Raw genomic sequence first — 14,357 nt, 5'->3', positions numbered from 1 at the left:
CGTTCAATATTTTTTATTTTCATTTTTTTTAAACTTTCACCGGCATTCTTTTAATTTTTTGGATTTAAAAATCAGTTCTTCTTAATGTAGTATTCCGTTTTTTAATTTTTACTTGCCTTCTTTATTTGTTTTTGAATTTGTAACTTGTAATAATGTTATTAATTTTATGGCGAATACCTAGGTTTTTAAAATATAAATTGCAGCGTATAAGTCAAACTTTAAAATAAATCCTGACTATAATACAAAATATTTTTCCAAGATAGAATTGAAACACAAAAATGCTTTAATTATTGTTAGTTCAAACCAAAATGTAGAAATAAGATTTTATAATATAATATTAATAATTTTATTAAAGTTGCTATCTATTTAAATTATAAAATGATCAAAAATCATTAATACTGTAATTTAAATTGTTACAAGTAATAGCAAGTTTTTGTTTATTATCAAATTAATATCAAAAGTTTTTAAATCCATATGTAAATTTTGAAACATTTCTTTTGAGCGCCATACAGGTAGGTTAAGTTATGCAACCAATTATACAGACGTAATCCTGTGTTAGATCATTTTTATGAAACAGATTAAATTGACTGAGAGAAACATAGTTTTAAAAATATTTTTATTTATCAAAATTTGACTATTTTATGAATACAAGCAATGTTAATAACCACTTGTTCTAGTAAAAAACACATTCTACTATATTATTTCATTTATATGACAAGAAAACATCTGGCATTGAATATTTTACTAAATTGTTTGTGACTTTTTTTGCAGATTTTTATTCTAAATGTAATGTTAATATAAATACAAGGGTATAATACAATATAATCGAAAAAAACGGCGTCAGCAATGGCTATGAAATGAAGATCACTGTCACTGTCGTTTTATAAGTAAAATTATACTGGGAATGCCATCGATCATCATTTCCCAGCCAACTAAACGCTGTTTTTTTTACTCATACGGTACTAAAAATTGGAAAAAAATCCAAATACTTTATACCAAAAGACGTATTTGCTTTATAGACATTTTAGAAAATAATGTCTGCCCTAAAGTGACGTCATAAAACCTAGCAACTGTTGGTAACAGATTCATAACATGACTTACATGGTCTAATGATATAATACTCGAACAATCTTAACTGTCAAATCAGAAAATCAACAAAAACAAGTTGTAAAACATTTTCTAAAAGTTAACTGATTTGAAAAAATCTCTTATTTTCTGAAATAACAAAGTAATAAAACAGACTGTGCAATTTTTTACTTTGATGCATTCAAAGGAAACGAAGAATTACCATGCAATACGATGAGGGCATCCAGCAGGTTTTATTTACTGAACTCGTTTGTATTTGTTATCGTCTGTTTTCTGCTATATTTCGTTGTGATAACCAGAAGACTTGAAACAGAACAGTTAAAAATATCGGACGTTCTATTCGAGCCCTCCAAAGAACATAGTAATGTTGATTACAATGTCTGGCTCATTTTTACAAAGGTCACAAACAAATCCACGCTCACCTTCAAATTCCAGAATCTCATATCGAATCTCTTAAACGTATCTACTGTGCCTTTAAAGTTTCATATTATAGTAGATGAAAAGTCTAAGACGATTGCTAAATATAAACTATCCGAAGTGGTATACAGTTTAAATAAAAGTTTGGTTTATACATTTTATAATGTACAAGATTGTTCGACGAAACTGTCTGATATTGTTAATGTTATGACTCCATTTTTTAGCTCTAGGCCAGGTAAATTAATTATATACTAATAAATTTATTAAATTATATACTTATTGTTTTTATAGGAACATATTTTAGTGATGCACTATTTTATATATCCTTAGGACTTTATAGGATTGCCCCGTCTTCCCAGAAGAGAGGCATCCTACTAGACTGTGATTTATATTTTAAGAAAGATATTGCTTTGCTGTTTGATGAATTTGACAGGTAAAAAATATATTAAACTTATAATAATTTATATTACTAAAATATGTTTTTTGTTAATAGATTTAAACCTACCGCTCTCTATGGGTTGGCTCCAGAATTAACTCCAGTTTACCGACATATTTTACATATGTACAAATTAAAACATAACACTACCTTCGGAGATTATTATTGTGATAACAGTATTACTGAAGGAATACATCCTCATGGCTTCCAGGGTTATAACAGTGGAGTGGTCTTGATTGATTTCGAGAAACAAAGAGAATCAAAGCAATACTTACAAATGATCTCAAGAGAAAGCATTAAAAATATGACAGAGAAATACAGGTTCCGTGGACATCTTGGAGATCAAGATTTCTACACGTTATTAGGTTATGAACATCCGGATCTCATCCAGACATTGAACTGCGGGTTTAACCGACAGCTGTGTACTTGGTGGAAGGATCACGGATACAGTGATATTTTCAAGCATTATTTCCAGTGCAATCACTCCATAGTTGTGTTACATGGCAATTGCAATACTAGAATACCTAAAAATTAGATTTGTTATATTGTTTGTTTAGATTATTTTGTATTTTTTGTAATAGTTTTTAAACTCAAAGAGTTTGTTAATTATTGTGCAATTTTAAATTTTAATTTAGTATCATATCTTGCCATGCATTTTTTATGAACCATGGAGGGTAGGGGTAAGTAGAATTATCTTTGTGTATTGAAAATTGTTTATCAAACAGGGAACACTTAAGATGGCGCTTCTGTAGCAAAAGTCCTACATTATAACAGGAAATAATTAAAAAGAGATAGATAAATGCTATTTTTGAAGGCGCGTGTAGCCACTCTTTTTTATTAACTCCCTTATTGCTTATTAGTGCCACTCTGGCCATTTAGTGAACCCTTATTTTCCCCTTAAGTTCCAAGAGATGTCTCTCCTACCATAATACCGTTTATTGAAAGAATTGGGAAGATACCCAACCTAATGGGCAAATTCGTGATAAGGCTGATTTGATTTCCCCTTACGTTTCAAGTGCTGTACGGTGGAGACACCAATCGTTCTGCGGCCAACGCATAAAATACTTATTTTTATCTCTAATTTTTTATTAGAGATAAAAATTAATTTACTCTATTTTGGCCAGCAAAGGCATATTGGAGCACGGTGTGGATCTGAAAGCGACAGTGTTGCCATATTAAAAGTGTAATATCTGTAATAGGTTTGACGAAAATATCTTTGGATGAAAAATCCGCGTTTATGTATTGAAAATTTATTCATATTAAACATAGAATAAACAATAAAAATAAAAATTCTTTTGTAGGTACTGAATACAAAATTACGGAATTGTACGATTATTGAATTTTGGAAATTACGATTATTGACATTTACCATAATATTTTACATTTGAAATAACAGTGATCTTCATTTCCAAGCTAACTCTGACGCCGTTCTTTTTTTAATCATATATTATTATATTAAATAATTGTTTAATTATAGAAAATCCGTTTTATTAACGTACCCAAAATCCGTATATCTACGGTTTGATCAGTAGGTCTGGCAACACTGTCTCAAGCAACTACTCACTCTGTCGACTGAAAGCAGAACTACGGTACAGTTTTTTTTATCCGCTGCGCTGTAAACGACTATCAACAATCAATCTCAGGAAACAAATCTCGGAATTCTCGGACAGACTGACTGTAACTCCAGCTACATCTCGGACAGGTTTTGTAACACAAGTATCCCATAAGGTTGCGCATCTTCTTATTTTTTCAATCAACGATAATATGAACAATAATTATTGTAGTTGTGTGTATTGGTGCAATATTACTAGTGCCTAAGTGTGACGTCACTATTTAGGCTGTCTTTTAAGATATTTTTTGTCAGTATTTTGGTTTAATATTTTCAATAAAAAGTAGTTTTTAGAGTTAGTTTATTAACTTTTATTTGTAACTCACAAAGATAGATATAGATATAAATTAATCATATAAAATACAATACAAACATCAGGAGAAATCAATAAATAATGAATAATAAATATATCGGTTAAAACTTACAGTACAAAGCAGGTAAATAGGTTTATTTTAGCACAACACTTTTATTATTTTCATTTTATTCTTATCAAAAATACAGTAAAAGTTTCTTGGGATTGATTTACAGCTTGTATGCTTGGCGCATCATCAAATCAAAATAGCAGTCGTTGTCGATAGAGGCGCTAATACCGCTATAGTAATTGACAAATTCTTCTTTGGTTACCTACAAGAATAAAAAAGTTTTTTTTCTAGTTTTTGTTGAAAAAAAGTAATTATTACTTTGCCATCTCTTGTCGCATCTTGTTCAAAATTTCCTAGGAACTTTTTCAGGATACTTTCTTCAGATTCTTCTCCAGAAATATATCTAGGATGTGATTTGACGTTGTAGACGTTCTTTAAATCTTCAACTGTGATTTCACCATCGCCAGTTTTGTCCATTTTGTTGAAAGCCTCATCTATTACTTTTTTTCTTGATTCGCTTAATGGGGGCTAACAAAAAAAGAATAAAAATTTGTGATGTGTATAAGATAAGAAACTGGACAGACAAGATACATCAAACTGGATCACCCTGTATAAGAAAAAATAATGAAAATAAATAAAAGTGTTACCCTAATATGGACTAAAAATTCCTCCATGTTTATGCTTCCACTACCATCTGTGTCGAATTTTTTGAACAGATCATCAATCTCTTCATCTGATATTTCCAGTCCTATCTCTCTCAAACCCAATGTAAATTCTTCTTTGTTCAGATTTTTGTTACCATCTTCGTCCATGCGTCTGAATAATCTGCCTGCATAACATAATTATTTAATTTTCAAAAAATATAAATTATTTTAACAATTAATACTGTCTTAGTTATAATATACCATAGGATCGATAATGATGACAATCGATAATAATTTTGGCCAGGTCAAACTCTAGACGTCTTTGACGCCGTTTTTTTCGGTCATACTAAAATTCCTTAAATTGTCGAAAAATGGCAATAGTCGCCTTTAAGCCTGTCGATGTTAGCACTTATTTAGGAGACACCCTGTATAGTAAATAAATTTTAAAGCATATATTTTTACCTAGTCCTAAAATTCCTGTAGCTCCTCTGGACAGACACAACAGCCTCAATCTTTGTACAGGATCTGCAGAGTTTCCGGTAGCGTTAAGTTCCCTCAAGCTTTTTGCTGCCATTTCTGCTTCTTGTCTTGACGTAGCACTTTGCGGTCGTACCGGCATACTGAAAGTAGTACCAAAAACAATTTAAACACTTTTTATTTAACTTTCTTAGATCTATATTCGCAGAATTCAATAGATATTATAATTTTGCTAGAGTGTACAACAGACTAAAATCTTACCAACGAGTAACAATAGTAAAAACTGATAATCGGGGCCCTTGAAGATTATTAGAACATGTATTTTTGGGAGAGGTTCTATATCGCGATGATAGAAAACAATGATACCGTCTCAGATTAGTTAACACAATAATTGGCAGAGGATGACTAACCACCGGTACATTTTAAGAAAGTTCCAAGTCAACATCTGGTTCGCTGAACCACTTTACAACAAATTGTAAATTATGTATTATATTGCAGCCTGCTGAAATTTTCACGTGATTTTGTGGTTTATTTTGCGATATTTTTTGTTTTTAATATGTTTTAATTGAAAATATAAAAAAAATATTGTTTGCTTAATTTTTTTTTGTTAATCCTCATATTATACAAATCTATACAAAATTCTCCCTAGCAGAGATTTAAAAGTATTGTTAATATACAGGGTGTCCCAAAAAAACGGGCAAGTATTTTAAGGGATGCTAGATCTCGATAAAAGACATATTTTCTCTTTACCGTTTTTCAAATAAGTCCAAATAAAATAACGGAGTTATTTTACTTTGAAAATTTTCAAAAAAAAAATATTTTTTGCTAAAATTTTGAGAACCACTGGATCTTTTCTAGATTTCCTTTCTTGTAAATTTAATCTAATACCTATGTTGTCATATTATCAAGAAATTATGTTTTTTAACTAAAAACTAAAAATAAATTTCAAAAAATTTCGAATTTTCAATTTTTTTTTGCGCGAAAAAAATCTCATAGGCGTGTTTTTGGGGTTCTATACTACCAGTTAAAATACTTGCACTTAATTCTGGGACACCCTGTATAGGGTAATTTAAACTTGTAGTTTTGGATTTTTTAAGACGTTTCGTCCATTTTTTAGATTGAAGTTTGTGAATATACAGGGTATCTCTTAAATAAGTGCAAATATTCTAAAGAGCGGCAGATTTCGTTATAAGAATCATGTTTTTTATTTATCATTTTTAAAATAAATTGAAAATAACCGAATTATTTTGAAAATTTTAGAAAATAGTGCTTACATTTTGAGAACCGCCGGCATTACCCAACAATGTGGCAACACAGCCTGGCAGATTATTGGACACCCTGTGTTGCCACATGAACCAGAAAGTATACACTTAACTTGTAAAATTACTTTTCGTAATTTACTGTGTAGAAAATTAAAATTACTGTAAATTTTGTAGGAGGTGGCAACATTGCATGGCTTTGATACCTTGTCAACAAATTCCAGGGAATGAACCTGTGAATCTATTTTTTTTTTAATTTCACTGAAGATGAAAAATTCTCAAAAAAATTGCGATACAAAGCTCATGAGCCTATCTTTTGTACCTATAAATTTACTACCAGTTAAAAGCACACAAAAGACTTCTTTAAGGGACACCCTATATAAAAATTTAGGACACCCTATACAAAAAAAAACAAAATCTATGAAATCAAATAATTTTGAAAAATTAAACCGTTATAACTATAATTTTATAATTGGCATTATATTTATTTTTTAATACACCAACTAATTTTTTAAAGGCCCAAAGCCTGGAAATCCCAGAAATCAGTAATAATATATAAACTACCACAAAATAGTATAAAAAATCCTAATTTCTCTGAACAAATGATTCAATTACTTACTTGCTATTCTTAAAGGCTTTTGATTAATATCACACTAATATTATAAAGCACAAAACTACCTCACGAACAGCAATTTATTTTATTCTCTTCTGAAAAATAATGTGGTTGAATGCGGAATTTTTCGTCGCGCTATAGTAATATTATCGACCGGATATATACACCCAATTTTCCCGCAATAAATAAATGAAAAAAACTAATTAGGAATATAGTATAGAACAAGGACCCCCTGGGGGTGACTATTTTGTCACTATAATTAGATTAATTTAAAAAGACTATATATAACAATAATATCTTGTTTATCGGTAGTGATATTGACAAGTTGAAATGTGCCGGATATCTGGAAAAACAACCTACCTATCGGTAAAGTGATATATAGATAAATAATGTAATCATTAGGAAGTATTCAATATGGTTGCTAGGCGCTAAATTTTCTATAGACATATACACAGACGATTCCAACAATTACACTGATAAAATAACATTCGTTGTCATGTTACTCTGAGAGACAAAAAAATTATCATAAAATTAATTTATAGCTACGATGAGTGTTATCTGAATACTCAACCCTTATAATTTTTGACTCAAAACATGTTACATTATCGAATTATCAACTTTTTTAACAATGCACACTTAATAGGTACATTTTGTATGAAATATTCTGCAAAAATAATAATTCGCTAGGTATCGAAATATACTATTATAGTAGATTTTTTACAAAAGAACATTTTTATTTTTTTCTGACAATTTCCTAAAAATTAAAAAAAAAACTTTTTAATGCCGCAGGTTTGCAATGCAATGTTGCCACCACCCACATTAAGCGCGGTCCAAACGAAAGACTTGGTTAAAAGTTTCAGCAATCCAATGACTAAATTTTTAATAGTTTGTGTGTAGTGAACTTTGTATAAACTTTATTACAATGGTGATTAGTTGTTCAGCTTTCCAGTGTAAAAGCAGCAGCGATAAGAAAGAGCCAGGAGTTACGTTTCATAGGTAAATAAACATTCCGCTTCACCTTTTTAGCGTTTTCTTAGTTTTCTTATTGAATTCGATAATTATTTTTCTGATATTATATGTACTTGATGTGTCCTATACGTCGATACTAGTTTTGTACCTTTTGTTAACATTTTAATACGGTTTTTTCGTAATTAATTAGTATGATACCAACGTATACACCATAGGCGTAGTCAAAACATTTATCAAAAAATATAAATATCTCTTCAAACAGCTAGATTAAGAAAAATATGTGCCACGGTACTGTTTGGTGACATCGTCACAATTTGCTTTTGGGTGTTATTTGTCCTTGGATTCTTTAGTCATTGGAGCATTCAATTAAAAGTGTACACTTTCGTGTACATGTGGCAACACAGGGTATCAAAAGGCCGATTTCCTGTTACTTGTCGGTGGCTCTCAAAATGTAAGCAATTTCTTTAAATTTTTAAGGTTAAATAATTCGGTTATTTTGAATTTATTTTAAAAATGGTATAGAGAAAATATGTTTCTATGTCCAGGTCCACTACCCCTTGAGATACTTCGATTTATTTAAGCGACACCCTGTATAGTTTATGAAGAATGCTTGAAACTCAATTTAGACACTATACAGAGCACTGTGAGGATACTGAAACAGTACTAAATCAGATATAGGCACTACAAATATTACCAAAGTCCAAAATAATATACAAAAAACATAAGTATAAAGTGCGCAAAATAAGTTTTTTGAACTCGACTGTCCCATTACTTACAATACGTTTTTGGTCCCTCTGATTTACTCATTATATTCTGATAAAAAATTGCATAATATATATTATAATTTTGAATCTCTGTGTAACTGTTAATAGAGACGAACAGACTGAACGACGCGCTCTTTTATTTTTAATGAAGGGTGAAAATAGTTATAAGGTACGGTCAGAGCCATGCCAAGGTCAGGTCGCACAGGTTTTAGTCTTCTAAATTATCTTTTAATGAATAATAACAAAAAGCGATGACTAAAAGTGACCTGAATAGACATAGATTAATGATTTTTCCCTACAAAACAACCCAAATCGATCCATGAAATATGTATGTGAGTGGACGTGTACAAAATAAACAAAAAAACGTTCTTTTTATGACAAATATCAAAATTAATTTTCCAGCAGTAATACATGGATTACAGTGTGCATTGGATTTCAGGATTTAAATATTTATGACCTTGACCATACCAAAACCATACTATTTAATTTTTATAATTTTGTCTGAAAGATAAATGGTAATTTTTATAAAACAGAAAAATTGTTTTTTCTAAGATATACTTACTTAATCTACCTATTTCTATTAATCTTGGCGATATGTGGAATTAAAAAAACGTGCATAATAGCTTGTCCTACATTTTAATTTATCTAAGACAGAAATAGGAAAAATAATTTAAAAATGAATAAATCAATAGAAATTCAAATCTCAATTTGTTGGCGGTAAAAGTAATTTAATTAGCTCCCTCTAGATATTTCCACCAGATGTGTCATGTGTCCAAAATTACAGATATCTTTTTTGTAGATCGCCCTAAGTTAATTTGTATGAGCTTCGTATAGAGGGGGCTAATTAAAAAAATAAAAATAAATACAAAAATAATAGGTGTAAAATAGTAATAATATAGGTGTATTTCAAAAACGATTTAAACCTGTGATTTAAACCAAGAATTAAAAGGTGAAAAGATTTTATGGTGAAACATCGCTTTCTTGTATAATATTAAGCAAAATTAATTCTCAAAATATCAATGATTAATAACCTATAAGTTGAACTTTGTCAAAAAGTAAAATGGTTTATTTATTAATTATTTCAACAGCTTTAAGTTTTTTGAGTGCCCATCCTTCAACAATAAGCAATAAGGTATAAACAGTTTAAATACTTTTATTATAAATTACTGTTTTTTAACTTGTAGTTCCTAAAATGGAATTCAAAGGCCACAAAAGAGGAAAGGGAGTTATTACAACAAAGAAGTGTTTTAATTGCAGATCAGAGACAGCACAGTATGGTAGATCAATTTGCTAAATATTCTAAATTGCAAAGAAGAATAAACGCTATCGATGAGAAATTAAAGGAACAGAAAGATCAAAAGAATTCCCCTACAGTATTATATTTCCTTTTATCAAAATATGGGATACAGATGATTTGTGGATTTTGCCTGTTAATGCTTACGCTTTACTACAGGCGCACCACCTTGTTCGTATTGGACGATAACATTGATTTATCCCCTTTTAATTATTTAATATCATTTCCAAATGAAAAAAATTGTGTTTCTTTTCATTTTTGGGTAATGACTTGCAACGTTGTGGCAAGGTTAATTAAGTAATATATTATTCTCAAAGAGTCTAAGGTGTAGTCTTATTTTACATAATTAAAATACCTTTTAAACAGATTATCCATAATTTTTAAATTCGTTTTAAATTTGTAAATTTAAATTAAATGTACAGTTGCCATAGATTTTTGAATCAGATCATATAATATAATTGTGATCAAGATTTATAATGTCATATGCTATAATATAGCAACAAAATCTATAATAAGGCTGTGTTCATTTTTCATTATATGATTGTCCTGTCATATATATATATATGATTGGCCTTTTATATATGATTAATGTCAAATGGTCTTAAAATTTCAAAAGAAGAATTTGACAGATCTTTCCACTTAACCTTAGTTTTGTGTTGCTTAACCTTTAAATATTAAAGGGATTTTCTTTAAATATTTAATAAAATAAAGGTAAAATCAACAAAGTAAGATAATTAAAATGTAATATTTTACTATATTTCGTAATATGTATAGATAAAAACTGAAACTTTTATTTTAATTGTATCCATATGGTTCACTATCATTTTGCTTCTAGATTTACCATGGAAGGGTGTCCAAGGAAACTTACCCCCGAAGAAAAATACACTTTAATTTCTAGAAACTTACAGGAAGTTTTGGGGGAGGATAAAATTAAAACTATATTGAAAGAAAGAGACCTAAAAATATATTGGGGAACAGCAACCACTGGGAAACCTCACGTTGCTTATTTTGTCCCAATGTCAAAAGTAGCAGATTTCTTAAGAGCAGGAGCAGAGGTATATTAGTTTCCTATATTTATAAATAAAATATAAAATATTCTGTTTCAGGTGACAATTCTGTTTGCAGATCTGCACGCTTATCTAGATAATATGAAAGCACCTTGGGAGCTTCTGGCTTTGAGGACTCAATACTATGAACATAGCATTAAAGCTATGTTGCGCAGTATCGGAGTACCTCTAGAAAAACTTAAGTTTGTTAAAGGTACAGATTATCAGCTCTCTAAAGAATACACCCTTGATGTATACAGGTAGGATAGGAGTTCTGTAAGAATTTGGTGTTATTTTTGTAAGTATGTTTTTTTTAGACTAACTTCTGTAGTTACTGAACATGATGCAAAAAAAGCTGGAGCAGAAGTAGTAAAGCAGATAGAGCATCCGTTATTGAGTGGTTTATTATATCCTGGTAAAGTATTATTAATTAATTTATATGTTTCTATATTGTTATGGTTTTCTTTTATGTAGGTCTTCAAGCATTAGATGAGGAATACTTAAAAGTCGATGCTCAGTTTGGTGGTGTAGATCAAAGAAAAATATTTACTTTCTCTGAAAAATATTTGCCACAACTAGGATATACCAAAAGGTCTCATTTAATGAACCCTATGGGTAATAAAATTATAAAAAAAATGAAATTTTGATTACTAAGTATATATTTTGTAGTTCCAGGGCTTACTGGAGCAAAAATGTCTTCCTCTGAAGAGGAAAGTAAAATAGATTTATTAGATTCCCCATCCAATGTCAAAAAGAAGCTTAAGAGAGCTTTCTGTGAACCAGGAAACATAGAAAATAATGGAGTGCTTTCGTTTGTTAAGCATGTAATTTTTCCATTGTTTCAAGAAGGTGACAGTTTTACAGTGAACAGAAATCCGGAGAATGGTGGAGATATTAAGTTTGATAATTTTGAAAAACTAGAACAAGCCTTTGCCAAACAGGTGTACATTTATTTCAATCAATATTTAAAGCTAAACAGAACCCAGATTTAATTTCACATTTTTCAAAAACCTACTAAGGATAAAATTGTAAATAACAAAAATGTCAGATTAGAAACGTTTTTTAATTAAAATTTTTATTTATTAGAAATTTATTTTGTTAATAGTTTCAACGTCTTTTTATTAACTTTTTTGATAAATAGGAAATACATCCAGCTGACTTAAAGGCAGCTGTGGAAATACAAATCAATAAATTATTAGCACCGATTATAAAGGATTTTGAGAAACCTGAGCTGAAGAAATTGGCAGAACAAGCCTATCCACAACCTGGAAAGCAAAGTAAGGATTTATTTTATTTTATTTTTTGGAAATATATACTTATGATGAATATTTTATAGAAAATTCTAATCAGACAAGCAGTAATGTGGCTGATGAACTAACACCAAGTAGGCTAGATATAAGAATTGGAAGGATAGTAGAAGTGTCAAGACATCCAGATGCAGACGCACTATATGTTGAAAAAATTGATCTAGGTAAACATAAATTAGTTTTTTAATTTTAATTTTTTTATAATGTTTTTTTTTAGGTGAAGAGAAACCCAGGACCATAGTTAGTGGATTAGTCAATTTTGTGCCTATAGAAGAAATGCAAAATAGACTAGTTGTGGTGTTGTGTAATTTAAAAGCCGCAAAAATGAGAGGTGTAGAGAGCCAAGGAATGGTTTTATGTGCATCTACGTAAGTAACTCTATCAGTCAATCATACGAGTAACACAGAATTACCTAACTAAAACCTCTAGTTATACCTAACCATACAAAAGCGGCACTGATTTTTTCTTTTTTTTTTTAATTTTTGATTCATTATTTTCTTATTTTTATTTTTTTTTCTTATTTTTTATTTATTTTTCTATTTATTTTTTTCCCTTTTTTCTTTTTCTTTATTTATGTGTAAGAGTGTTTTATTTGTGCATATCTACTGTGTGAAAAACATTATGAAAAAAGCAACAAACTATTTTTTTTCAATTATATAGTAATGTTGCTTTAAAAACCTTGTTTTCTCCTAATAACAGTTACAAAAATGAAAGTTATTTTCTTTTATTTCGTCTTTTTATTGATATTATTTTTTTATTCTAAATTGCATTTTTTTGAAATTGCGTTTACTGCATTTAGTAAAAAAAAACAGTCACAATAAAATAACAGCTATACATATAAAGAACACAAAATTACCTAACTAAAACCTCTTGTTATACCTAACCATACAAAAGTGGCACGTGTAATTTTTTCGTGGATTTTTTCTTTTTTTTTAATATTTGATTCATTATTTTTTTTATTTTTAATTTTTTTTCTTATTATTTTTTATTTTTCTATTTATTTCTTTTTTCTTTTTTTATTTTTGTGTAAACGTGTTTAATTTGTGCATATCTACTGTGTGAAAAACATTATGAAAAAAGCAACAAACTATTTTTTTTTCAATTATATAGTAAAGCTGCGTTAAAAAAACCTTGTTTTCTCCTAATAACAGTTACAAAAATGAAAGTTATTTTCTTTTATTTGGTCTTTTTACTGCGTTTACTGCATTTAGTAAAAAAAAATCAGTCACAATAAAATAACAGCTATACATTATAAGGAAATCATTTTTTTCAGTGTATTTAAAAATTTCTTTCAATGAAATTCAAGACCATTTTTTTTAGTATACAAGTAAGTTTAATTGGCAAATTAAGTGACTTCAAGCTCAAAGAATTTGAGACACATCTTCAAAAGAGCTGAAGCTTATTGTCGCTTCTGTATCAGTGTTGCCAGATGAAGTTTTGTAAATTTCCTTGATTGCTAATTCAAAATTCCACAGAGTTTCGTGACTTTTCCCATTAATTTTGTATAAAACATTTTCTAAAATTTATTTATCTCTTCAAATTTCCTTATACATCCTTTTTCTTCATTTTTCTTTCCTTCACAACCTTGATTTTCCCTAGATTTAGGGAAAATTCCTTAAACCTGGCAACTATGTTCTCTAGTGTATTCCGTGCAATAATAACTAAATTAAATTCAGCGACGATCCGAAACAAGTAGAACCACTTTTGCCGCCTGAAAATTCAGCTCCAGGAGAACGAGTTTTTGTGGAGAACTACGAGAGTGGCACCCCTGACGCCGTTTTAAATCCAAAAAAGAAAGTGTGGGAAAAATTGCAGGTGGATTTGAAGACCAACACTGAATGTTTTGCGCAATGGCAAGGGAACAATTTGTTAACGAAAAATGGCGATAAGATACGTAGTAAAACGATGAGCGGTGCGCCAATAAAATAAGAGAAATTTTCTTTTAGAGCTAAAGAAATACATATTTGCATTTTTACGAAAATTCACTTTTATATTTATTATAAATGCTTTATTTACATGAATAAAAATAATGTTAAGCATAGAATTGTGATTTATTTCTTGTAAAATAATATAA

At 29.4% G+C, this 14,357-nt stretch overlaps 4 protein-coding genes across 7 annotated transcripts; 3 read left to right on the top strand and 1 right to left on the bottom strand.

Annotated features, from left to right (window-relative positions):
* Window positions 1–1,136: 1,136 nt before the first annotated feature.
* On the top strand, window positions 1,137–3,844 carry LOC115886385 (xyloside xylosyltransferase 1-like). The gene is made up of 3 exons (XM_030905505.1): window positions 1,137–1,738; window positions 1,795–1,936; window positions 1,997–3,844. Exons 1-3 carry the CDS (start codon window positions 1,300–1,302, stop codon window positions 2,472–2,474), a joined length of 1,059 nt encoding a protein of 352 aa, XP_030761365.1. The 5' UTR covers window positions 1,137–1,299; the 3' UTR covers window positions 2,475–3,844.
* Window positions 3,836–7,360, bottom strand: LOC115886386 (calcyphosin-like protein). 3 transcript variants are annotated; one of them, XM_030905506.1, is made up of 5 exons: window positions 6,910–7,250; window positions 5,017–5,174; window positions 4,558–4,739; window positions 4,229–4,438; window positions 3,836–4,172 (listed from the first exon to the last, which is right to left on the bottom strand). In XM_030905506.1, the coding sequence occupies exons 2-5, from the start codon at window positions 5,171–5,173 to the stop codon at window positions 4,071–4,073; spliced, it is 651 nt and encodes a 216-aa protein (XP_030761366.1). In that variant the 5' UTR covers window position 5,174; window positions 6,910–7,250; the 3' UTR covers window positions 3,836–4,070. The 3 variants fall into 3 exon arrangements, with proteins under 3 accessions (XP_030761366.1, XP_030761368.1, XP_030761367.1); XM_030905508.1 differs by lacking the exon at window positions 6,910–7,250 and adding an exon at window positions 7,264–7,360 and having other exon boundaries at window positions 3,843–4,172; XM_030905507.1 differs by lacking the exon at window positions 6,910–7,250 and adding an exon at window positions 5,293–5,484 and having other exon boundaries at window positions 3,843–4,172.
* A 2,106-nt stretch (window positions 7,361–9,466) lies between these two features.
* On the top strand, window positions 9,467–10,254 carry LOC115886410 (protein GET1). Its single transcript, XM_030905540.1, has 2 exons — window positions 9,467–9,768; window positions 9,821–10,254. The coding sequence occupies exons 1-2, from the start codon at window positions 9,697–9,699 to the stop codon at window positions 10,229–10,231; spliced, it is 483 nt and encodes a 160-aa protein (XP_030761400.1). The 5' UTR covers window positions 9,467–9,696; the 3' UTR covers window positions 10,232–10,254.
* Window positions 10,255–10,538: 284 nt separating this feature from the next.
* Window positions 10,539–14,327, top strand: LOC115886422 (tyrosine--tRNA ligase, cytoplasmic). Of its 2 annotated transcripts, none has more exons than XM_030905557.1 (10): window positions 10,539–10,641; window positions 10,766–10,985; window positions 11,037–11,236; window positions 11,294–11,391; window positions 11,451–11,591; window positions 11,646–11,917; window positions 12,118–12,253; window positions 12,313–12,447; window positions 12,501–12,651; window positions 13,960–14,327. In XM_030905557.1, the coding sequence occupies exons 2-10, from the start codon at window positions 10,773–10,775 to the stop codon at window positions 14,210–14,212; spliced, it is 1,599 nt and encodes a 532-aa protein (XP_030761417.1). In that variant the 5' UTR covers window positions 10,539–10,641; window positions 10,766–10,772; the 3' UTR covers window positions 14,213–14,327. The 2 variants fall into 2 exon arrangements, with proteins under 2 accessions (XP_030761417.1, XP_030761416.1); XM_030905556.1 differs by having other exon boundaries at window positions 10,566–10,655; window positions 13,960–14,320.
* The last annotated feature ends 30 nt before the right edge of the window (window positions 14,328–14,357 follow it).

This window comes from Sitophilus oryzae, unplaced genomic scaffold (assembly GCF_002938485.1).
Source record: "Sitophilus oryzae breed Bouriz unplaced genomic scaffold, Soryzae_2.0 scaffold_488_pilon_pilon, whole genome shotgun sequence".
NCBI lineage: Eukaryota > Metazoa > Arthropoda > Insecta > Coleoptera > Curculionidae > Sitophilus > Sitophilus oryzae.
The sequence above is the reverse complement of the archived record's forward strand: the minus strand, read 5'-3'. Positions and strand labels throughout refer to the sequence as shown.